The sequence below is a fragment of the Biomphalaria glabrata genome, chromosome 2 (genome assembly GCF_947242115.1).
Source record: "Biomphalaria glabrata chromosome 2, xgBioGlab47.1, whole genome shotgun sequence".
Classification (NCBI taxonomy): domain Eukaryota; kingdom Metazoa; phylum Mollusca; class Gastropoda; family Planorbidae; genus Biomphalaria; species Biomphalaria glabrata.
Genome location: NC_074712.1, coordinates 29813852 through 29840226, shown reverse-complemented (window position 1 = coordinate 29840226; position 26375 = coordinate 29813852). Strand labels below are relative to the sequence as shown.

The following is a 26375-nucleotide window of genomic DNA, read 5'->3' as shown; positions in this document are numbered from 1 at the left end:
GCATCACAAATTAAATGGGTTTGTAGGGTTATATAAAATTAAGTTGCATCACAAATTAAATGGGTTTGTAGGGTTATACACTGTAGTAACTTGTGACTGATTACTTATAGAGACTAATAATTATCTGAATTCGTCCCAGCCTTTGGAGAAAGAAAAAAATCTACCCTAATGCCTTTTTGATTATTTTTAAGAGTATGTATTATTTTAAATGGAATTAACGCCTTGATTTTTTATTTTTGTAAGAGGAACTTTATAACTACTAATGAAATAAAGTCTGTAGAGCCATTTAGATCTCTGATTTATTATAATTAGGCTAACTAGAAATACATTAATATAATCACTAGTATATTTTTTGGATTGAACATAAGTCTTCAGAAATAGAAAGAAAAAAAAGTTTGTTAAGGCCTAACAAAGCGGATCAAATAGCATGCCACTGTTATTTTAATGAATTAAAGGTCATAAATATTTTTAAATCAGGAAAAAAAAAAGATTTTGTTAATTTACAGTTGGCATGGTTAGTTATTTATGTTGTAGTACTTAAACAGGATAAAACTTATAAGAATATTTAATAATTGTTTGTAATTGACATTTTGAGATTTCTTTTATTAGAAAAATCTATTTTGCAGGTTTTATTCATTTTCCCAAAACTATAGGTACTCTATATTGTTTTTATATTTTAAAATATTTAATATTTAAAGCTTACACTGTGAAAGTTGGATAGCTCCTGCTTGTAGCAGTTTTTTTCCATATTATGGCTCCAAGTTAGAAAAAAATCTAATTGTTTTAGAATAAAAATTTATTAACATGCAATTCACTGCAGTTTTTCCAAATGTTTGTAGTGCAGCATCAATGATCCCTAGTGAGTTTCATTGAGGAAGCCATGTAATGGATGGAGTACCACAGCAGCCCAAGGATGAGGGTACTCCTGAAAATCCTGGAGGGGCAGTTGAGGATGAGGAAAAAAGGACGAGCGAAGAAAGTCCATCTACTGGTCCAGAACCACAATCAGTTGCACAGTATTTTAGTAAAATCAATGCTCTTAGTAAGAAAGTAAGTTCCCTAACATTTAAACAATGGTGTTATACTTCATTATTTCTTCATGCAGCATTTCTATATCTTCATCTATGACTCATATTTAGCAGCATCTTATTTCTGGGTATTTTTTTCTTACTATAAAACAATAACCAACAAAGAGAAAGAACAATGGAAAAAAAATGAAATCCCTTATACTATTGCTCAGAAGAAAATGTTGCTGAGGTGAATGATAAAGCAGCTAACTGCTGACATTTTGTATTAAGCTAGGGAGATTGAGATTTAAGGACAACCCTGTGTCCACCCGCCTAAGGCACCTTACATTTTATGGTAAGAGAAAAAAAAACAACAGTTGCTTATTGTGCAAACTAAAGACACATCCTCATTCCTTGTTGGCATCAGAAAACTTTATTTGCTCTGTAGACCTTGTAGGGAAGTTTACTTACTCAATAAAACTAAGTACATAATGATAATGAAAATAAATCAAACATCCTAAACAAATACTTTGCATCAGCATTCTCATCCCCAGGAGACAAAGACATATTTCTTAATTTGAACAAAGTAGACAACATAGAAGATATAGTAGTACAAGAAAATGGAATCCAAAAACTATTAGCCAACACCAAACCAAATAAAGCGTCTGGACCTGATGGTATTCCAGCTAGATTACTCAAAGAACTAAGCAATGAGCTAGCCCCAGTGTTCAAAATACTCTTTCAGGCATCGCTTAACCAAGGCAGAGTACCAAAGGACTGGAAAGAAGCTAATGTCACCCCCCTATTTAAAAAAGGAGAAAAATCTGACCCAGGAAACTACAAACCAGTATCACTTACCAGCATCACATGTAAAATTTTAGAACACATATGTAGCAACATCATAAACCACTTAGACAAACATAATGTCCTCACCCCATACCAACATGGCTTTAGGAAATATAGATCATGTGAAACACAACTAATAGGACTAATTGATGATTTTTCAAAAGGTTTAGATAATAGTGAACAAATAGATGCTATCTTACTAGATTTTTCTAAGGCTTTTGACAAAGTTCACCACCATAGTTTGCTTAAAAAATTAAAATATTTTGGCATTAATGGTCCATTGCATCAGTGGATAAAGATTTTCTGATAGGGAGAGAACAAACTGTAATAATAAATGGCTCTAAATCAACACAGAAAACAGTAAACTCAGGTGTACCTCAAGGAACAGTCTTAGGTCCACTACTATTTTTAATTTACATAAATGATTTACCAAATTGCATTACTTCAGGAACAAAAGTCAGATTATTTGCAGACAATTGCATAATATATAGAACAATAAAAACAACACAAGACACAGATATTTTACAAAGAGAATTAGATGAATTACAGAAATGGGAATCAAATTGGAGCATGTCTTTCTGTAAAACTTTACATCGAAGGACCCTTTTGAAGAATGTTACGCAAGTGGCAGCACCGCGCTGTCTATTGCTACGGTAATCAGGTCACAAGGTCACTACCGGCTAGACGGTGTCGGTAGTATCATGTAGGCCTAATAGTTCGTGATAGATCTAGTCATTGGCTAATGACATGAAAACTCTGGATCTATATTATGTAATAAAAAAAATATTTAAAAGGCTATAAAAAATAAATAATGAGAATGAATTAATCTTTATTTTTTTAATTTGTTTTTTTTTTGTTTGTTTGTGTCACAAATGTATGGTACTGTTATCATATATATGTACCGGTTATAGGCCTATATTTATATATTTTTGCTGACACTATTTTTTTTTTCATTTGTAATGTTTTACAGACCTAAATTATTATTTTTTAATTTATTGATTTAATGTAATTTTACTTTAAAATTAAAGTAAACCATAGTCTATGAAATAAACCAATCATACTGGGTTTCGTATATGTGCAACATATTCTTTATTTTATTTTCAAATTAAATTAAACTTAATGGGTTTCCTTATAAGTACAGATATTTATCTAAAATCCACGCAATTTTCAATAACAGTAGCTAGATGGGTATACCGCTAGATGTTTATGAAGAGTAGTGTGTAGCCTAACATATGCTCGCCCCTCCTCCTTTCACATTCTGGACTTGGAACCAGACAACGGAGGAGTTACCCGCATTTTAACTAAAATGTAACTGTTATTTTTTTTTTATATTTAAAGCCGGTAGGGGAGACATATGCTATACAATACAAAGGCTCATTGCTGATGTAAATGAAATAAGTTGCAGTTGCATTTAAACCGTATAAACGAATATAGATATAAAAAAAAAGAGATGAAAGCTAAGCCTAAACTAGAAGATGTTCAAATATAAGAATATTTGTGATTCAGTTCTAACGTGTGGCTCTCAAGCATAAAATTTAGGAAAGTAGGCCTACACTGGATTAATAGTTATTCCAAGAATAATTTGTACAAAAAAATCTAAATCTATATTACATAGATCTACGATTTAACGTACTAAAAGAAGAGAGAGAGAGAGGGCAGTGACCGGGCGGGCTCTGCGCGCGAGAAGGTGAGGTCACGTCAGTACGTCATCATACGTGCGGATAGACAGCTGCCAAATAATTGACCTGAAAAACTAGGGTCCTTCGATGTAAAGTTTTACCGACTTTCCAACCAGAAAAATGTCAGTTGTTAAGAGTAACAAAAAAACTAAAACAAATTAATTCCATTTATCTTATTCATGGCAAACCAGTAACACAGACTAAAAACGCAAAATACCTAGGTGTTATAATAAATGAAAAACTGTCATGGAATTCACGTATTGATAAAACTAAAAAAAAATCAAGCAAAGCATAAGGGTTTATTTAAAGAAATTTCTATAAATCAAATAAGAACATAAAACTAAAATGTTATTTAACCTTGGTTAGGCCAATAATAGAATATGCATCCTCCGTTTGGGACCCCTCAACTCAAGAAAACATTAAGAAACTGGAACAGACACAAAATAGAGCAGTGAGATTCATAACAAACGAATCTTCACATTTGACTAGAGTAACACCTTTAGTAAAATCACTAAATTTAGAAAGCCTTCAGGACAGAAGACTCAAAAGTAAAGTAGCAATTATACATAAAACACTGAACCATAATTTTAAAATACTAAAACAAAATTTAATAAAATACTCTGAAAGACACAAAGATAAAGACACATTCCTCGTCATAGAACAAATTTGTACAAATACTCCTTCTTCCCTATTGCTATTAGAGCATGGAATGGGTTGCCTGAGCTAGCCAGGAAAACCAGTGACTTGGCAGAATTTAAGTCATTGGTTAATATGCATGACTAAATGCATGACACGTAGGATGTAATCATCTGCTTTTTTGAAGTAACGTCTGTATTATATAAGATAAGATAAGTAAAATTGTACCATTTCTCTTCTTCTGATAATATACAAGTAAACATATAATATCTGTTGTAAATACAATATAATAGCTAAGAGTTTTAAGATTTTTTCATCTAAATATATATAGCTATTGTTTAATGTATTTTTACAGAAACAACATAAAGAGGCATTAATTGTTTGTAATGAAGGTAAATATTTTAACATGTATAACTTAAGCATATATAACTTAAAATATATTTCAAACATACTTGATATTTCAATCTTTGTAAAACATATCACCTTAAAATCTCTGCTTGTCTGTCATGATAAAAAGACTTACATAATTTCTTTTTTCAAAAGTAGTTCACATTTTTTCTTTTTGTGCTTTTTTCTAAACATTTACTATAATATAATAATTTAATATTGTTGAAACTGTTGATGTCATGTACTATTATTTATTTTCAATTAAATCCTGGTAGCTCTCACTAATTATCCTGGGAATTCAAGATTACTGGAAAAGAAAACCAAATTACTATGTCAGCTCCTTTTATTTCAAGATGCGTTTAAGTTTGTTGAAGAGTGGATTCATTTAGATCCTCAGGTAAAAGAAGTTTTAACATAAAAAAAAATAAAATAAAATTAAGAATTATGTTAATTTGTAATCTAAATTTTTATTGAATTTTACATAGTCATATCTTTGCAAAGCTTATATCAACTCTGTCTGCCTGGTCAATAGTTTGTACATGTTATTTCTCCCACACCCAATCTTGGATCAAGCTGAAATTTTGCACAATAATTTCTTTTACCTGACAACACAAGAATCACTAAAAAAAATATAACCAATTAGTTAATTAATTATTATTAATTAATTATTTTGTTTGGTATCTCAAACAAGGGAAAGAATTTGTACTTGACTGAAGTGGTGGTATAAGGTGAATTAGTCCCCCTTATACATCATTGTCTGAGTTTTAGTGAACACAACATGAAAAATAGGATGAGACTGTAAAAACAATAGATAACTATACAATCTTCAGAATTTATGGACTCTCCACTAGCAGAGTGATTACCATGTTGGCTTGGGAAGCCTGAGAAGGCTTGAGCCACATGTGTTAGAATTCAGGTCGTTACCCCTTTCTTTTTTTGTTTATAAATGCTTTTTATTGTTAGATCTATTACAAATTTAATTACATGACCCATTCAAACTAATAGATACAAGTACACTAAATATAAGCTTTGTTTTTTTGTTTTTTTTTCAAAAAGTATTTATTTTGTTTTTCTTGTTCTGTCACATGATCATTGATTTTGTTTATAAAATTTGCAGAATTCTATAGCAAAAAGAGAATTTGAAAAATTGAAAATTATATTGAATGCCGTTGAGGGACCAGACTCAGATGAGGAGGCTGAAGGGGATTCCTTTAATCAGGAATTTGAAAGTGATTCCCATGGATTAGAGAAAGGAGAGGCTTCTAACAAGGGCAATAATAATGTAAAACATAATGATATTAATAGCGTTAGACTTGGTCACACTTCTTATGGAGATGTTGACACAGCTGGTAGTGTCAACAAATCTTCAAAGTCTACTGGAAAGTCACCTCAGCACAAAAACAATGAGGGTAAGTAAACTTAAAAGAAACATTAGATCTAACTGTGTGCTACTAATATTTCTTATTTGATTAAGCAAGGGTTCTGTTTACTAGTATCTAATTCAAGAACTGATACCACGATGCAAAATGTCAATACAAGTTTGATTACCAAAAAGTGGAATTGAAAAATTTTATATCAAGATTTTAAAATCTTTTATGAAAGAAATAGCTGTTTGAGTAGAATGTTCAAGGTAAGGTAATGTAGATTTATTGCGAAAACATGATATTTGTTTTTTGAAAATGTACATATTATCATAAATGTTTATTCTTTCAGACTCAGTCCCTCAGTATGCCTGCAACTCTTGTGAGATCAGTTTTACAGATAAAGATGATTTGGAGATGCACAATCTCAGCTTCTTTCATAAGCAGAATGTTGCAGAAGATGCAGCCAATCAGTGGCAGTATAGGGCCCCGCCTAGAGGACTGGCTAGTGACGAGTACAGTTTGTGTAAAAGGTGAGGGGAGAAATTGATCAAATGAACTGCCTAATTGTTCTGCGCTAATCTGTGCTTGTATTGTTTTTGTGTGCTACTTCTTTTGGAATAATGAAGTGAATTTCAAGATAATGGAAACAATGGTTGATATGAAATGAAGAGTTTTTCTTTATTATGCTGAAAGTTCTAAGAGTTTAAATTAGTCCTAAATCAGCATTGAAAAACAAATCTTGATATGAAACAAAAATTAAGCTCAACACTTTTCTGTGGGAAAAATTAAACCTTTGTATAGTTTTGGGTTGTCTCATACTCCCATATCACCTCAAAGCAAATAAAGAGGATTAGAAAATTGTATTAATGGTTAAGAAACTTTATCGGGTGTTGTTTTCACTGCCCATGCAAAGTTTTAATATTTTAAAACAAGAATGGGTTGTTAACTCTTTCTCTTTCCGTAGTAATTTTTTTTCATGTTTCGACAGATTTTTTCATTATGCACAATACTATTTCACTCCCCTGATATGATTGAGCTTCAATAGCTTTGTAATTAGAAAATGTTTTATTTACTATAGAATGGAATGGGAATGCATGCTCTTTTTATAAAACACAAAATAAAATTTACAAAACTAAACATTGGTTAAATTTAATTGGGTCAAATCAACGATGATATGGTCGATTAGGAGAGAAAGAATTAGTCTCACAGTCAAAATTTCACCTAAACAGAATTAACTTCTTGACACACATCCCACTGTAGACACTGAGCCCAAAAACAAAACTGTCAATCACACTCTCTAGTCTCTTAAAATACTCCAAATTTAATTCACCTCAGAAAGACCCTAATACCAAAATAACCCAGCATAACCAACACTTTGTACAGCAATACAATGAAGGTTAGCATACTACGTTTCCATGGCACAGACTCCAAAAGCACAACTCAGCAACAAAAAACTAGATGAAGAAGAAGAAAACCCTAAAGTTTTTTAAAGTCAATGTTATGTTTTCTATCATGCAATTTTTTACACTCTTTTTTTAATTGTTGTTTTATTTTTGTCTACTTAGGTTTATGGACACAGGTAGATGCACGTTTGGTGAAAAGTGCACAAGAGCTCACTCAGAGGCTGAACTGGAAGAATGGAACCATAGATATGCAGTAAGAAAGCAGCAGCTACTGCAGTCGCAGGAAGCCAGAGCTCATGGTGGGACATACATAGAGCAGCTGTTAGAGAAGCTGATGTCTCAAGATTCCCCCAAGATGGTGGTTAGTATAGTAAATAACACTGTGTTTTTGTTTAGGTTAATATTATTGTTAAACACAAGTGATCATGATTTATTAGTGATGTTTATTTTTTATATAGCTTGTGGAGAATATGGATCTAGTTAAAATTCATGTGAACTCTGACCTTAAAGTTAGCATGTCTACCAAGAAATGTACAAATGCTTGGACCTTCACAGTAACCAGCAAGGTATTATTTAATTTAAAAGAAAGAAATAACATTAACCTTAGGGTTTCAATTAGTTTTATTTATTCTTATAAGCTTTTAGATCTACTGTGTGAAAGTATTCTTCCATTTTTTCCTTGCCCATGTCACAGCTGTGCCTCCATTTTGTTGCTCTTATGTCTGACACCAACAGAAGCTATTTCCACATCTCTAGCATATCAGTTGGTCCAAGGAAGACACAAAAGTATCAGAACTTAGAAAACCAATGTCAGGAGTGGGCCAATCAAGACACTCAAAGTAAAGGGCAAGGGGAATATGTCTACAGAGTCAAAGTGAGTTATTTAATTTTTGTACATACTAGTACATAACCCACTGTGAGCTGAAAATATTCATTTAAATCTTTGTTACAATTTTAGGTTGTGTTTAAAACTGAGATCTATGGAACATTTCGTCAATCCATTGTTTTTGACTTTGGTGTGGAGGTGATCTTGATGAAGGAAGTTCAAGTAGAGTCAGCTCCAGCAACTGACTTGGAAAAGATCCGTAAAGAAATAACATTGACTGAGGCACATAGATGGAATGAAAGTACTGTTACTTTAGTCAATTTTGAACCTAGGTTTGTATTATTCTAATCAGATACTTTAGGACTGTAAAAGACTAGCATTGATGTTTAAATAATTAGATGAATTTAAAAAAAAATGTTTTTGTATAGCACAACATTTTATTCTTATAGCATTCTCAGTGCTCTTTGGTGTGATCTCTTTTGTGGACCAGGTGGGCTGAGGGGGTATCTGGTAGATGTCAGAATTCAATCTCAAATCCCCTAGATTGGTAGGGAAGTGGTTTTTGCCACTCTTAATGATTTTAAAAAGAAAGGGTGTTTAATAGATCACAGGGTGACTGAGGTCAATTTTAATTTTATGTTTGTTATACTTGTATTTGGGGCATGATATTAATCTTTAGTGATCTGACCCTAAAATTTTAAGACCAAAAATGGTATGGACTCTGTCTCTTTGGTTTAAGATAATTTTTTTTTGTTGTATTTTACATATTAGGACAGGGTTCGTAGTGCTCCTAAAATCTTCTAAAAAATGAAAAGTCTCCTAAAATTCTTCAAAAAATTGCCATAATTCTCCTAAAATTTTGTCCACTCTCCTAAAATTTTTACCCCAATTTATTTAAAAATATAATTTTGCTTATTTCTTGCTAAAAATGTGGTGGGGAAAAAAACAGCATAACTAGGCATTCTAATCCCATGACGGGCTGGCTGTGTTAATGAGCTGACCTGTGGCGCGTTTACACCACCCTTCACCCACTTGTGAAGCGCGACCTCTTGATTGAAGACAGCCTTGGCTCAAGTGGCACCTTCAATATGGTCACGGAGGTCACGGCTCAAGCAAGCATTTCACCTAGCTTTATTTGTCTGAAGGCAACATAGAAATGGTTGTTTCCTTTCATTGTTACCACGGAAGACGCGCTAGATCTAGTCTTTAGTGACTATTTGTCTATAATTAGAGCTATTGCTAGCCTAATATGTTATGCTACACCCCTCATGGCCCTCCCTCACCTAAAATCTTCTTGTTGTAATAGTGACTTCGTGTGGAAAGTCCGTAACGTAAATCATCTAGCTAGTTAAAGTGTCTAGATTTAGATCTAAGTTAGATCTAGTGAAGATAATTCGCACCTAACCTGAAAACTCAGTGAATTTAATTATCCTGAATATAATGTCTAGATTACTCTAGAAATAGATTTAGGCTAAATCACTACAATCTAGTGAAGATAATTCTCACACAGCTGTGAAAAGTCAGAGAATTTTAGTGACTTAGATCTAGAGTCTACATTTATGGTAGATTCTGTGAAGATAATTTGCACACAGCCGTAAAAAGTCAGCAAATTTAGTGACTTAGAATTATAATCTATAGAGTCTAGATTTACGGTAGATTCAGTGAAGATAATTCGCACACAGACGTGAAAAGTCCACAAATTTAGTGACTTAGATCTAGACTCTAGATTTAAGCTAAATCTTTACAATCTAGTGAAAAGTCAGCGAACTTTAGTGACTTAAAAAGAGTCTAGATCTACTACTGTAGATTCAACGAAAATAGTTATTTTGGTCGTAAAAGCCAGGGAAACTACATAGTTGAAAAAGAAATTGTGCTTGAAAAAACAAAGCGCTAATAGGTCTAATACCCTCCCCCCAATCCAAAAGCCATTATTTAGTAAGCAAATGTCAACTAAACATACAAATAGGCCTGTATATTACAGGCTGTGTTTATGAGGAGAATTTAAGCACAGTTAATAAAGGAATAAAACATTATCTCAAATGCACACTATGACTCTAGATACACATAGTAACTAAAAATGTAGGCCGGAAGGCATCTCTAAGAATGTTTCTTATTTTAAAAAATGGAATAGCGACCATTTGTAATGTTCTTTAATAAATCTTTGAAAAAAAAAAAAGTTGTTTGAGGATTTGGGATGACAGTCAAGTTGATCCTAAATAAAAAGATAACTTTCATTACATTTTCTGTGGACATACCACATAACATTGTTTCTTTTCTGGGTGGGATGTTAGCAAGATATTTATTATATCCAAAATCTAGTAATGATAATTGATTTGATAAATGCATAGTTTTGTGTATGTTTTACAATGTATCACTCAAACGAGGGGGACACACTCACACATATATGTATATATATTTAATTATATATAGGCCTAGAAATATATATATATATACTATATAGTAGAAAGTAAGGCGTATGTATGTATGTATGTTATGAATAGAAATCAAAACCGTTCGACCAATCTTGATAAAACTTGGCATAAATGTTTCTTGGGTACTAACTTAGACTGTAGTGTATGTATTGCAGCCCTAAAACAAGCTTAAGACCCTCAAAAAAAAAGTTGACCAACTCTATGAAAACATTATAACTTCATCGATCTAGGGCATTCTAGGCCATATTTACATGAGAAAAGATTGAAAGGATCTAGATCTAATTTTAAGAACTACACTTTGCGCAGATAGTCTTTTACTCTGGCACATGAAAATACAAAAGATGGTCTATTGATGTCATTACGTAATAAAATTAACCTTCAATTTTGTGTTTCAAAAGCATTTTTACATCAATTCGTTCCATATATCTGTGAATTCAGACGTCCTGACTTACTTTATAATCCCATTCATTTAACAAATCGGGTAAACCCGTTTTAATTGTACTTTATATCCTAATCATCCATCATTTCTTTCGTTTTTAAATGATATGAATGTATCGGCTTCGGGTAAACACATTTTTGCAAACCTACTTTTATTTTCGTAGCGAAAGAGAAAAACTTGAAAGGATCATTAGCTAAGTTTAACATACATCTAAATCCAATCCACTAGATTAGTAAACACAAACTAAGGCCTGCAGGCCGCTAGTATTTATATATATATATATATACCGGAATACATCATACATTTCATCCTTAAATAACTTCCCAAAATCTCCTAAAATTTTGTCCTGGAAAAGTGCTACTGACCCCGTAGGAACAGATAATAATAATAAAAAAAATTTCTATCCCTCAGACCTGTCTCATACAGTGAGTCTGAAGCAGCACTCATGGCGAAATACACTCTTCCAAGACCTGATAAATTCTGTCTGCCTGAGACAGTTTTACAAAGTCTGAGCAAAGAGAACTATCGCCTTTGGATGCATGAAATGCTGTACATTGAAGAAATGGATCAGGTCAAATATGTGTCCAGGTAGTTGACTTCTGCAATTAGTTTATGTTATTGACATGCACATGCTTGTTGCTTCAGATAAATAAAAATAGAATGTTCTCACTTTCAGGTTCAATGTGACGACCTCCCTTCAACTAGTGAACAGATTTCTCCTCATGCCTAGTTTGTTACCAACTGCTAAATATGCTCATGGGGGAGAGCTTTTTGCTCGCATGAAGCTTGAAGACGACCTTTCAGAAGACTCCATGGCTGGCAGACTTATTCTTCAATCTTCTAATATTGCCTGGATTGCTGATGCTAAAAAGGAACGTCCTGAAAAAGTAAAGCCATTTAAAATGTTTTTAATTTATATAAAAAAAACACTAAATAAACCACTTTTGCTGCTTTAGATAGCAAAAAAAAATGTTACTAAGATACAAAATATAATTGTATGAAACTGTGTTGGTCCTACAGATGCTTTTATATTGTTTGGTTGTCCAGTTATACTACAAGCTCATGTTTTTTTTCAAGAATACATTTCAGGCTGCTTCTTTTATATGTTGCTTGTAACTCTATTTCTCAGGTGTATGAAGCCATCATAGAAGACAAAGGAAAAAACTTTATTTTTATGAGACTATCTAAGCCTTGTGTTGAGGAACTTGGCTTGTCTTGTGATCAAGAATTTACTGCTCAGGTACAAATGTGTCATTTAGGTTGTTTTTTTTTATTTTACTTCTGCAGAATTGGCTAGAGACTATTTTATTTTGACTGTTATTGAATTTTCAATTAAATAATAATAATAAAAAATTTGTAATATTAAAACCCTGACCTCATAACAATTTCACAAGTTTTTATCTGGAGACCACAAATCCTCTCTTTAATAGTACAAATACACCTGATTCTTACCTTTTATAAACAGATACAGTTTCAACTGAACAGACTTCCAATGTGTGAAATGCATTCAGCTGTGGACAGGCTTCCTACACTTGACATTGTTTTTCCAGATCTTGACAATGTACCAGAGAAATTAGAACTAGAAGATATGTAAGTTATCTGTTAAAATTTTTTGAGTAATAAGTTTCAAACTTACTTTTCTGTGATTCCTGATGCCTTAAAGAAATGTTTTAGATTGCAAATGTTTAAAAATGTAAAAACAAAATAAAAAATATTGACCCTCTCAATCAAACCCATCATATAAATGATATTTCCTATCTATTTCAATACTAGCTTCCTAGTTGAGTACATTATTGGTATTATTAATTTTGTTTTGCATATTTGTATAGTGAGCTCAAAGATATCAGTGAAGGGAAGCAACTTAATGAAAAACAGAAAGATGCTGTAAAGCTGATATTGGCCAGCCAGAAGATTAAATTGCCTCCCCTTTTGATTGTAGGACCTTTTGGTACTGGTAAAACATTTACAATGGCCCAGGCAGCCAAACAGGTCTTAAAACAAACAGGGACTAGAATATTGATTTGCACTCACTCCAACAGGTAAGGTTTTGTAGTGCTACACAATTTCTTTTTTTTAACTTTTTGTACAAATACTTGATCCCATCAAAATGTAACTTCAGCTTCATAATAAAAAATAGACTGCCAAGTTCTTAGCAACATACCACTAAATGTATTTAAGTCGGAATGATAAATTTTTAGAACATTAGAATTAATGTATCAGTGTTATAGTTACCTGCTCTGATTCTTCATCAAGATATGAGAAAACTCTTGTTTTCCAGGTTGTACTGAATAGTTTGGGGTTCACTTACTTGTTCAATTTCTATTTGCATTTAGATCATAAACCTTTGTAAAAAAAAAAATTGTCATTTTCTAGTGCTGCGGACTTGTACATTAAAGAGTTCCTCCATAATTATGTGGTGACGGATGAACAGGCCAGGCCACTCAGGATCATGTACAAGTACAGGTGGATCCAGACTGTTCCAGAGGTTGTATTAGAGTACACATTGTTGGAGAGAGAGGGTCCTATGGCTGGGACTTTCAGGGCACCCACTGTTGAGGATGTTATGAAACACAGGATCATCATCACCACACTCAACAGTGCTAGATATGTGGTGGATTTAGATTTACCTAAAGGTTTGTAACTTCTCACTACAGCATTTCACTGGCATCTTTTTTTTTTTTAGTAGTTGTAGAAACAAAAAAAAATGTCTTTTAGAAATTAAAAAGTGTTTGTACTTTTTTTGTTTCCAGATGCTTTCAGTCATATATTTATAGATGAAGCTGCACAGTCTTTAGAAAGTGAGACAATCATTCCTCTTTCTGTTGCTCATGAGAAAACAAGAATTGTTTTTGCCGGTGATCATATGCAGGTTGGTCCAGCTACTAATATCTGTGTGTGTGTCCATTTTTAGCAGGCCTATATTGGTTTGGCTGTTTCTTTGATCGTTTTATAGCATTGTTACCGGTATGACTGTATTGAAAACATACATTTTGAAATATTTGAAGCTTTTAAAAGTTAACTGTATATATGATATAAAATATAGTATATCATGTTATGTGGTGTTGAGGAAATGTTTTAATCTTTAAAACAAAATTCAAAATAAAACGCTACTTTTTCTGCAACAATAATAGACTTACATCTTTTTTTTTTCAAGTCTTGTATAAATTCATCTAGAATATTTAAGATAAATTCACATGTTTCATTTTATTTTTCAGATGAGTCCTGAGGTGTATTCAGATTTTACAAGGCAGCAAGGATTTCATACTTCATTACTAGAGAGATTACATGAGCTCTATCCTAAAGAATGTGTATATATGGTGAGTACTTGGACCATTGTAAAACTTAATAAAGCCTGAATGCATTTATAATGGGTGGTTAGAAATAGACTTTTAAAATAAAATTTCATCATTTTCTTCTTCAGGTGATGCTATGTGAAAACTATAGAGCCCATGCCTCTATTGTAGACTTTACCTCAGAACTATTCTATGACAATAAACTCATTCCCAGTGGTAACATAGTTGCTCATGACCAGTTTTATCCTCTGACATTTTACGCTGCCAAAGGAGAAGAGATTCAACATGAAAACAGCACTGGCTTCTACAATCTTTCAGAGGTATGTCATAAGAGACATATTTAATAGAATCTCCTCAAGTTAAATTTGTAAGGAGATATTTAGTGGAGTCTGTCCAAGGTGCATACATAAATTTAGCCTTAGCTATAGACTGAATCCTCTAGCTTAATCCAGATATAGCACTTATTAATCATCATCATCTTTCCTTTGCATTCTTCATGGAACATAGGGCCTCAGTAAAAAATGTGTCACTCTCCACTGTCTCTTGCTAGTTTTTTAATGGCCTCCCTGTTCTTTCCTGTCTTTTCGGATTCATCATGTACACTTTGTTGACACATTCTTTTTGGTCTTCCTCTGCGACTTGTGCCCTGGAGGTTCCACTCTAAGGCCTGTCTGGCTTTGTTGTTAGTATGTTTGCTAAGGGTGTTACCATCTAAGATATGGACATCTATATTTTTCTGTCCACCCTTCTCCCACAGTTTGATGTTTTTAATTTTTTCGTGTCTCTGTAATAACAATTTATGATGAAAAAATGACATAGTGTTGCATCTTTAAAACATTTTCATTCGTAAGATATGTCCTTCATTAATTTTTCTGTCTCACTTCCTCCTTTTCTTTTAAGATTGAGAAATTATTACTTAGTGGATTTTATCTTTGAGTACTGTACACTTTCCATTTCTCAGACATTAGTAAAGAAGGAGTCAATGATAGGCAATATTAAACTCCATGAACCTTAACAATCAACAAATTTTCTATTTATTTAGTTTTGATGATCAAAGATATCTAGACAACTCCATCATTTAGGATTCAGTAAAAGTGGTGATGGGGAATCACTCAAAATACCATTAGATTTGACCTTGTAACATATTTCTAAAAAATATTATGATACTATAATGTTGGGACAGAATTTAAAGCAATAATAATCTTATTTATAAACATAGTCAACAAGCACGATCATGTTTATTTGTGTCTTGAAATGATCAACAGTTTATCTTATTGTTATGAAAATTATATTCTGTATCGGTTGTCGTTCTTATGTTTACATGTGCTTGTAACTGTCCGTGAGAATGTGTTTACGAAATGTGTGTTGTGTAGTCATTCAGTGTATTAAAGCCATACTATACAGACATGGTTCTTGACTCTCTTATCTTTATGTTCATAACAATTTAATACACTGAATGCAAAACTGTGAAGTTGTTAGAATTTCAAAATGGATAGGATATTTCGCCCAGAGAAGTTTGACATCGAGCCCACAGCACCTCAAGCAGCAGAGCATTGGCAGCACTGGTATGAAACGTTTAAAAATTTTATATCGGTAGTATCAGTAGACAATCTTGATACTAAGAAACTACAGATAAACTATATCTCTCCTGCTGTATATCAAATGATACTTGATAAAGAGACATTTGATGAAGCTATCCAGACTCTAAATGGCATCTACATTCAACCAAAGAATGAGGTGTTTGCTAGGCACAGGTTAGCTACTTGCAAACAAGAGCAAGGTCAAACAATAGATGCTTACATGCAGAAATTAAGAATTCTATCCAAAGATTGCAACTTCAAAGCGGTGACTGCTGAACAACACAGAGAAGAGGCTATTAGAGACTCGTTTATCAATGGACTAGTGTCCAACAGCATTCGAAAACGTCTACTTGAAGAGACTGTTTTGAGTTTAAAGGACGCTTTCGAGGAGGCTCGCTTACTAGAACATGCTTATCAGCACTCATTACAGTATGAATCATCACAGCTGGAAACTAATTGCGCGGCAACTACTCTCACCAATTCTTTGGCCTCACCCTTGCCAAATGTTACGATTCCTCAAAGTGCAAGCAATTCACACACACATGAAATAAATGCATTTGCTAGGAAGTGTTATTTTGCGGCAGGGTTAAGCATCCCCGCTCTCAATGCCCTGCAAGGGAAGTGACATGCAATCAGTGCTTCAAAAAGGGTCACTTTCAAAGAGTTTGCAAATCTAGATCTTCAACAGTTTCGGCTATCGCTACTGTACAGCCTTTGAATTTAAACAAATCTACAATACCAATTTGCATCAACAACGTGCCATTGAAAGCCCTAGTAGACACTGGGAGCTGTGAAAGCTATATTTCGACGCATATCGCTAAGAAGCACAAATAGCAGACATGTTCCTCAGGCAACAGAATCTTTATGGCTTCCACCCATCTAACTAGAATCACTCAAGGACATATCTACGCTAAAATACGTCTCAAAAATGAACGATACGATGGAGTTAGACTTTCTCTATTAGACTATTTATGCTCTGACGTAATTCTTGGACTTTACTTTATAAGTTTGCACCAAAACTTGTTTATTCCTTTCGATGGTCAGAAACCATCGTTATGCCTGAGTACTCTCCAGCCAGAGAAGGTAGAGGCTCCTAGCCTATTTAGTAATCTGTCACCAAATTGTACCCCAGTGGCTACAAGGTCTCGCAGATACTCAGTTCCAGATAGAAAGTTTATAGAGAAGTAAATTCAACAACTAATAAAGAATGAAATTATTGAACCATCTAAATCTCCCTGGCGTGCACAAGTCCTAGTCACAACAAATGACAGACATGAGAAAAGAATGGTTGTGGACTACAGCCAAACCATAAACAGGTTCACTCTACTAGACGCCTACCCTATGCCCAGAATTGACGAATTGGCAGAGAAAATTTCGCAATACTCTGTATATAGCACTTTAGACCTGAAAAGTGCATACCATCAGATTCCTATAAAAGAAGAGGAAAGGCCGTTCACAGCCTTCGAAGCATGTGGGAAACTGTACCAATTCCGTCGGATTCCGTTTGGCGTTACGAATGGAGTCGCCTGTTTTCAGCGTACGATTGACAAAATCATCGAAGACGAAGACACACTGACACTTTTGTGGACAATGTGACCATCTGCGGTATGGACTCTGAATCACACGACCGAAGCCTACAGCGATTTCCAAAGTACAACTTAAGCCAGATCCGGAGAGATTTCGCGCTCTAAGGAAATTACCCGTACCAGTGAACATGCGTGAACAGAAACGAGTAGTGGGTCTTCTGACTTACTACTCACAGTGGATACCTAACTTCTCAACAAAAATAAGCCTGTTAACAAGAAATCAACAATTTCCTGTCTCCGAAGAAGTCAAAAGAACATTTGAAAGTTTGAAAAATGAGCTTGAAAAAGCCGCCATATATACTATTGATCCGAATCGCCCTTTAACCGTTGAGACGGATGCTTCTGATATAGCCATTGCAGCTACCCTCAACCAAGATGGCCGGCCCGTTGCTTTCTTCTCTCGCTCATTAACAAAAAGTGAAAGAAAACATTCTTCAGTTGAGAAAGAAGCATATGCCATTGTTGAGTCGCTGAGGAAATGGAAACATTTCTTAGTTGGTAAACTGTTTACACTTGTTACGGATCAGCGATCTGTCTCTTTCATGTATAACAGGTCAAACAAAGGAAAAATTAAAAATGAAAAAATCCAAAGGTGGAAACTTGAACTCTCGTGTTTCCACTATGACATCATCTATCGCCCTGGCAAGCAGAACACTGTAGCTGATACATTTACCAGAAACTATCTATCTGCCATCACTCGCAATGACCTTAAATTGCTACATACTAGTCTTTGCCACCCGGGCGTTACTCGACTATTGCACTACGTAAGGACTAAAAATCTTCCATTTTCCTGTGATGACGTCAGAACTGTAATAGAACAAGGTCAAGCTTGTGCAGAACTAAAGCCCCGTTTTTTTCGACAGCCGACCGGAGAACTGATTGAAGCAACTCAACCTTTTGAGAGAATTAGTATGGATTTCAAGGGACCTCTCCCTACTGTTTCAAGAAATAGATATCTACTTACCATTTTAGATGAATTCTCTAGATTTCCATTTGCATTTCCATGTCCGGATATGTCTTCCTCTACGGTCGTTAAATGTCTCAATGAACTATTCGCCCTATTTGGATTTCCAGCGTATGTCCACACTGACAGGGGAACTTCGTTTATGTCTACAGAGGTGCAGCACTTCCTCCACGAGAGAGGAATTGCAACCAGTAGAACGACCCCTTACAGTCCGAGAGGAAACGGACAAATAGAGAAACTTATCTTATCTTATCTTATATAATACAGACGTTACTTCAAAAAAGAAGATGATTACGTCCTACGCGTCATGCATTTAGTCATGCATATTAACCAATGACTTAAATTCTGCCAAGTCACTGGTTTTCCTGGCTAGCTCAGGCAACCCATTCCATGCTCTAATAGCACTAGGGAAGAAGGAGTATTTTTACAAATTTGTCCTAGGATATGGGACGAGGAATGTGCCTTTATCTTTGTGTCTTTCAGAGTATTTTATTAAATTTTGTTTTTGTATTTGAAGATTATGGTTCAGTGTTTTATGTATTATTGCTACTTTACTTTTGAGCCTTCTGTCCTGAAGGCTTTCTAAATTTAGTGATTTTACTAAAGGTGTTACTCTAGTCAAATGTGAATATTCGTTTGTTATGAATCGCACTGCTCTATTTTGTGTCTGTTCTAGTTTCTTAATGTTTTCTTGAGTTGAGGGGTCCCAAACAGAGGATGCATATTCTATTATTGGCCTAACCAAGGTTAAATAACATTTTAGTTTTATGTTCTTATTTGATTTATAGAAATTTCTTTTAATAAATCCTAATGCTTTGTTTGATTTTTTTGTAGTTTCATCAATATGTGGATTCCATGACAGTTTTTCATTTATTATAACACCTAGGTATTTTGCGTTTTTAGTCTGTGTTACTGGTTTGCCATGAATAAGATAAGTGGAATTAATTTGTTTTAGTTTTTTTGTTACTCTTAACAACTGACATTTTTCTGGGTGGAAAGACATGCTCCAATTTGATTCCCATTTCTGTAATTCATCTAATTCTCTTTGTAAAATATCTGTGTCTTGTGTTGTTTTTATTGTTCTATATATTATGCAATCGTCTGCAAATAATCTGACTTTTGTTCCTGAAGTAATGCAATTTGGTAAATCATTTATGTAAATTAAAAATAGTAGTGGACCCAAGACTGTTCCTTGAGGTACACCTGAGTTTACTGTTATCGGTGTTGATTTAGAGCCATTTATTATTACAGTTTGTTCTCTCCCTATCAGAAAGTCTTTAATCCACTGATGCAGTGGACCATTAATGCCGAAATATTTTAATTTTTTAAGCAAACTATGGTGGTGAACTTTGTCAAAAGCCTTAGAAAAATCTAGTAAGATAGCATCTATTTGTTCACTATTATCTAAACCTTTTGAAAAATCATCAATTAGTCCTATTAGTTGTGTTTCACATGATCTATATTTCCTAAAGCCATGTTGGTATGGTGTGAGGACATTATGTTTGTCTAAGTGGTTTATGATGTTGCTACATATTATGTGTTCTAGGATTTTACATGTGATGCTGGTAAGTGATACTGGTCTGTAGTTTCCTGGGTCAGATTTTTCTCCTTTTTTAAATAGGGGGGTGACATTAGCTTCTTTCCAGTCCTTTGGTACTCTGCCCTGGTTAAGTGAAGCCTGAAAGAGTATTTTGAACACTGGGGCTAGCTCATTACTTAGTTCTTTGAGTAATCTAGCTGGAATACCATCAGGTCCAGAAGCTTTATTTGGTTTGGTGTTGGCTAATAGTTTTTGAATTCCATTTTCTTGTACTACTATATCTTCTATGTTGTCTACTTGGTTCAAATTCAGTAATATGTCTTTGTCTCCTGGGGCTGAGAATGCTGATGCAAAGTATTTGTTTAGAATGTTTGCTTTAGTTTCATTATCATTATGTATTATGTTATGTTCATCTTTTAATGGCGCTACGCCTGTTGTTTCCATTTTCTTAGACTTAATGTATGACCATAGGTTTTTGTTGTTGTCTTTAGATATTACATTGTTTATGTATTCACTCTGCAGCTGTCTGCTTACTTTTTGGGTTAAGTGTTTAATTTTTATATACTTTTTGTAAACTCTTTCTGCATTAGTTTCTTTAAATTTTCTATATAGGTTTTCCTTCTGTTTACAAAGCTTCTTTAGTCTATTATTAAACCAGCATTTATTTATTTTGTTTGATGTGTATTTAGTTGGTATTTGATTTTCTATAATGCTTTTAAGATGGTTTTTAATGAAATTCCAGAGGTCATCGACTGGTTGGTTAATGTCTGTTTCTAATAAGAATGTTTGTTGAAAGTTTAATGCAGCTTGTTGTAGTTGTGTTAGGTTACATTTATTCCAGAGTAAGATTTTTCTTTTGGGTTTTATATTGGCTACTGCTTTTATCTGACTGTGTATTTTTATGATCTCATGGTCTGATAGACCAGGGATAATATCATAATCAACTACTAATCCAGGTCTGTTGGTTAAGAAGAGATCTAATGTGTTGTTTAATCTAGTTGGCTTTTTAATGATTTGATCTAAACTTAGGTTGTGTAAAGTTTCTATGAAAAGCTCATTTATGTCCTTAAGGTTTTGGTGTTTATCTATGGTTAGTGTTTTCCAATTTATATCAGGTAGGTTGAAATCACCCATAATCCAAAAAACTGCATTTTTATTTGTCTCTTTAAGTGTCGTAATCTGATTACATAGTTCCTGCCTGTATTCTAAACTAGAATTTGGTGGTCTGTAAATGCTGCCTATTATTAGGGATGTTGAGGTGGTATTAATTTTACAAAATGTTGATTCTATATTTTTTGAGTTAGGTAAGGTAATTTCTTCTGCTATAAGAGTGTTTTTTATTGCTAAAAGAACTCCTCCTTTATTATCAGCCCTATCTTTTCTAAAAATTTCATAATTACTATTGAAAATTTCTGCATTATAAATTTCAGGATGTAGCCAAGTTTCTGTGCCTGCAATTATGTCTGGTTTCTCACATTCTAATAAAATTTCTAAGTCTGCTGTTTTGTTCCTAATGCTTTGAAAATTTATTATTAAGGTTTTAAGGTATTTTGGTGTTACTTCTTTAGTAGGTTTGTTTAGTGAGGCTGTTGTATTAATTTTAGTAGATTTAGGTTTAACAGGAGTGGATCTGGCTAGTGGTTGGTGAGTTTGGTTTGGGATGGTGTTTAGGATGTTGTATGGGTTAGAAGTGTCTGCATCAAAGGAATCAAACAGCCCTGATGTAAACTGAGGTAACCCACACGGTACACAGTGCCATGATGCATCTTTGTTGCCTAAGGCATAATACACAGGTGTATTCATATGGAGACATGACTTAAAGGGAATTTATGGAAAGCCATCACCTTGGCTCTACATTCTAAGGAATTGGACATAGCTAAATGGGAACTAGTACTAAATGATGCTCTGCAATCCATCCGGTCATTACTATGCACTGCAACTAACAGGACACCACATGAACGACTTCTTGGGTTCAACCGAAGAAGTGGTTTCAGGACATCCTTGCCAACATGGTTGACCAGTCCTGGTCCTGTCCTGCTGAAGAAGAACGTTAGATCATCCAAATATGATCCCATAACAGAGGAAGTTGATTTGGTAACATGCAACCCTCAGTACGCTGTAATCCGAACACCAAACGGTCGAGAGGAAACTGTCTCCTTACGAATGTTAGCCCCTAGGGAGGAACAAAAAGTTATAGAAAATGAGAATCAGAGTAGAACAGAGCTTGATATTGGCTGCCCTATCCAAAGCTCACCTCCCAGGAATCAACCGACTGATTCTATCATGCCTGAAGAAACCACCAGCACCACCAAAGACATAGCCAGACCGTCCGAAACTCAAGCAGATGAAACTACACATACATACAATCTTAGAGTAAGGAGAACTAGGCCCAACTACAAAGTGTAAAAGCTCATCAGCTTACTAGAGCACTTACTTTGACATTCAGTTTTGTCTCCAAAATGACATTTGTTTATTGTACTACTTTCATTTGGTTTTGTTGACTTGACTTTAATGTGATATTTGATCTATCATGATATATTTTAATAAGCTATTATTCTACACTTACTTATATCAACATGTTACATTATGTCATGCTATTCTACATTGTTTGTTTACTTGAATCTCTATTATTATTCTGCACTTAATTAATTCTTTCATTGTTTATAATACTAGTTAGCATTATTTGAACTGGGGGTGAATGTTATGAAAATTATATTATGTATCGGTTGTCGTTCTTATGTTTACATGTGCTTGTAACTCGTCCGTGAGAATGTTTTCACGAAATGTGTGTTGTGTAGTCATTCAGTGTATTAAAGCCATACTAGACAGACATGGTTCTCGAATCTCTTATCTTTATGTTCATAACACTTATTATTCAGGTGTATGAGATAGTGGAGAGAGTTGATGAGCTGAAGAAAAAATGGCCTGAAGCTTGGGGGGCATTTGATAACAATGGAATAAGTATTGTGGCACCTTACTCAGATCAGGTAGGCTTGGTATTGAATGTATTTGGGAAAAGATAATTCTTTTGTTAATTAGTTGTTTTTTTTATTAATTCCGGCAACTCACCTCATTCGTTGATTCTCCTGACATAAAATAAAAAAATCTTATCTTTCCTAACTTTGTGTTAGCCTTTACTTTGAAAGTATTTAGATCCTACTTTCTTTGAAAAGATTAATAAAACAAAATGCCCTTATTGACAGGTTGCTAGGATACGAGCTGAGTTGAGGAAAAGGAAATTGTTTAATGTTAATGTTGAAAGAGTATCAAATGTACAAGGTAAGGAATCATATCATAGCTTAGATTCCTAATTCATCTATTTTAAATTATATTCACTTGAATTCATTAAGGGATAACTTTTCTTTTTATATTACCTCCACACACAAAATTATGTTATTCCCCATCTTTTATCTACCAGGCAAGCAGTACAGGGCCATAATGATCTCTATAACTAGAACTAGGCTGACTTGTCGCTCTGACCCCAACATGAACATGGAGGAGTACCTAGACTTTGGTTTCTTATCTAACATTAAGTTATTGAACACAGCCATTACTCGAGCTCAGTCCTTGGTTGTAGTGGTTGGGGACCCAGTTTCTGTCTGTCTGGTTGGAAAGTGCAGGTATGTTTCAAGTTTGGCTCTCTTTCTTGTGGTGAAGTTATTTTACAAACTTTTATTTATTATATACTAGACATATGTTACCCGCGACCCGCGGGTCTTTATTTGCGCATTACTGTCGATATAGTCACTGAGAGTGTTTTGTAAACAATTAAACGAAATAATAATGTAATAAGTAAAGCGAATGTGTCAGTGTAAAAATAGTGTGAATGAAGCTATGAAATCAAAATAGCTAATAGGCTTAAATCCATTTTTTTCAAATTAAAACATTTGCTTGTAGGCCTACATATATTTGATTAAAATTTGAGATGAATAGACTAAATTTTGTATGTTCATGTGTATAAAGTATAAAGTAGATCTTGAGGTAGACATAGATCTAAATCTACACTAATCTAGAGTTCTGTGCTGCGCATGCGTGAACTTTTTTTCATGAATGATTATAGGCCTATCTCAACACGGCTACGCAGCTTTAGCGAACAGCGAATGAATGTATTAAAAATGCTTTAGAAAACAAATTTGAATGTTAATTTGATTAAAATATCAAATGAATGGACAATAATTAGTATGTTTATGTGTTAAAGCATAAAACTATCTTTGCGAAAAGAAGTTTTATCATCTTAGAGTTCAGTAAGAGTTTTAGACCTAGACCTAGGAATAGACTCAGACCTCAGAAGAGAGATGTGTTAATGTGTAACCATTTGGTAATGTCTAATGAAAGAATGTTCGCCAGGAAATCTGTAGATATCAGGAACTAATTTATGTAAAAAATGCTTTTGAATAATCTAGTGGATTGGATTTATATGTATGTTAAACTTAGCTAATGATCCTTTCACGTTATTTCTCTTTCGCTACGAAAATAAAATTAGGTTTGCGAAAATGGGTTTACCCGAAGTCGATACATTCTTATCTATTAAAAACGAAAAGAGCGATAGCTTTGTTAAATGAATGGGATTATAAAGTGAACAATTAAACGAAATTATATTTAGTACGCGATTCATGAATGAATATAGATCTAGGCCTATCTCAACTCGGCTTCGCAGCTTTCGTAGGCGAATGTAGCTTTAGAAAACCAAATTTGAATGTTTATTTGATCAAAATATGAAATGAATGGACTTTAATTAATATGTTAATGTGTTAAAGTATAAAACTATCTGTGCGAAGAGAAGTGTTATCATCTTAGAGTTGAATTAGAGTTTTAGATCTAGGGATGGGATTATAAAGTAAACAATTAAACGAATTAATATTTAGTACGCGATTCATTACGGAATTGTCTAATGAAAGAATGTTCGTCAGGAAATCTGTAATCACAGATATAAGTAACTAATTAATGTAAAAAATGCTTTTGAAACACAAAATTGAAGGTTAATTTTATTATATAATGAAATCAATGGATCTTCTTTTGTCTTTTCATGTGTCAAAGTAAAAAACTATCTGCGCAAAGTGTATTTCTTAAAATTAGATCTAGGTCTAAATCCTTTCTATCTTTTCTCATGTCAACATTGTAGACATGGCCTAGATCCATAAAATACTATAGCTGTAATAGAGTCGGACAACTTTATTTTGTTTGAGGGTCTTAAGTTTGTTTTAGGGCTACAATACATACACTACGGTCTAAGTTGGTACCCAAGGAACATTCCTGTCTAGTTTTATCAAGATTGGTCAAGCGGTTTTGATGTCTATAAGTAACATACATACATACATACATACATACCCCTCACATTCTACTTTATAATATAGATATATAAGCTATTGACAAATTAGAACATTTCTGATAAACATCTACCTACTAATATGCACAGTAATTAAATTTACATAAAAATTACCCTACCATTAGTATTAGTACTTACAAAAGTCTCCTTTAATAAATAAAATAAAACCTAGTTTATATTTATGTAACACATAAATACATGTACTTTACAAGAGTGGAAGTGCTGTGGTGAGTGTTAAAGCACTAGGCTTCTGAACAAAGGGGTCCCAGGTTTGAATCCAGGTGAATACTGGAGTTCTTAATTTCTGGATCTTAGGGCACCTCTGAGTTCACCCAGCTCTAATGGGTACTTGACGTTAGTTGGGGATAATTAAAGGCGATTGTTGTGCTGACCACATAAAACCCTCATTAACCGTGGGCTACAGAAACATTATCTTGACATTATCTGCCCTATTGATGGCAAGGTATGAAAGGGAACTTTTTTTTTTTATTACAAGAGTCATGAGACATTTAATAATTTTTTTCCCAGTATCCTCTGCAATGTACTCTTGGTGCACGCTTGGCAAACCCTGGTTTAAGCTATACATCATCTACTAATGTCTAGCTTCATCAAGTTTGTGTAATTTTGTTTTTTTTTTCTATTAGGAAAGTTTGGGAGTATTTTCTAGAGGTATGTCACTTCAATAATAGCCTTCATGGCATTTCATGGATTCCTTTGAGAGAACAGTTGGACAGAGCAGAACTAACAAAATCTTTTGTCCTTAACCCCCTGGCTCCAGAGTTTGTACCCAGTCGTCCATATCACAATCCCCATATTAATCATCAAGATCATGGATTATTCTACCCTGGTATTCATTTAGGAAACTGGCCTGCAGTCATACCTGGACAACCCTTTCCCCAGGTAACTTAGTTTTATTGCAGTCTCTGAGTGTTTGAGTGCTATTTTAAAACCTATTTGTACTCAACTTCCAATGCTTAACTGTAAATATGACTAGACAGCAATAGTAAGCTTAGATATGTTTATGACATGTGTTCTAACTAAAAACAACACAGTACTTAAAATGATAT

General features: G+C 33.8%; 1 protein-coding gene across 8 annotated transcripts in view; it reads left to right on the top strand.

Moving 5' to 3' along the window:
- LOC106057586 (probable helicase with zinc finger domain) overlaps positions 1–26375 on the top strand; it is a 38305-nt gene that overhangs the window by 5205 nt on the left and 6725 nt on the right. For 7 of the 8 annotated variants that reach the window (XM_056019983.1, XM_056019981.1, XM_056019980.1 and 4 more), the window contains exons 2-23: positions 840–1050; positions 4524–4560; positions 4831–4952; positions 5673–5964; positions 6269–6449; positions 7485–7683; positions 7781–7888; positions 8017–8196; positions 8281–8480; positions 11431–11607; positions 11696–11906; positions 12149–12259; positions 12485–12609; positions 12849–13058; positions 13393–13652; positions 13770–13888; positions 14235–14336; positions 14441–14632; positions 22862–22969; positions 23186–23261; positions 23401–23602; positions 25953–26208. In XM_056019983.1, the coding sequence (XP_055875958.1) occupies positions 886–1050; positions 4524–4560; positions 4831–4952; positions 5673–5964; positions 6269–6449; positions 7485–7683; positions 7781–7888; positions 8017–8196; positions 8281–8480; positions 11431–11607; positions 11696–11906; positions 12149–12259; positions 12485–12609; positions 12849–13058; positions 13393–13652; positions 13770–13888; positions 14235–14336; positions 14441–14632; positions 22862–22969; positions 23186–23261; positions 23401–23602; positions 25953–26208 (3633 nt within the window). In that variant the 5' untranslated portion in view covers positions 840–885. Of the gene's footprint in view, positions 1–172; positions 193–839; positions 1051–4523; positions 4561–4830; positions 4953–5672; positions 5965–6268; positions 6450–7484; positions 7684–7780; positions 7889–8016; positions 8197–8280; positions 8481–11430; positions 11608–11695; positions 11907–12148; positions 12260–12484; positions 12610–12848; positions 13059–13392; positions 13653–13769; positions 13889–14234; positions 14337–14440; positions 14633–22861; positions 22970–23185; positions 23262–23400; positions 23603–25952; positions 26209–26375 lie in introns of those variants that run through there. The other variant, XM_056019986.1, reaches the window with a different exon arrangement.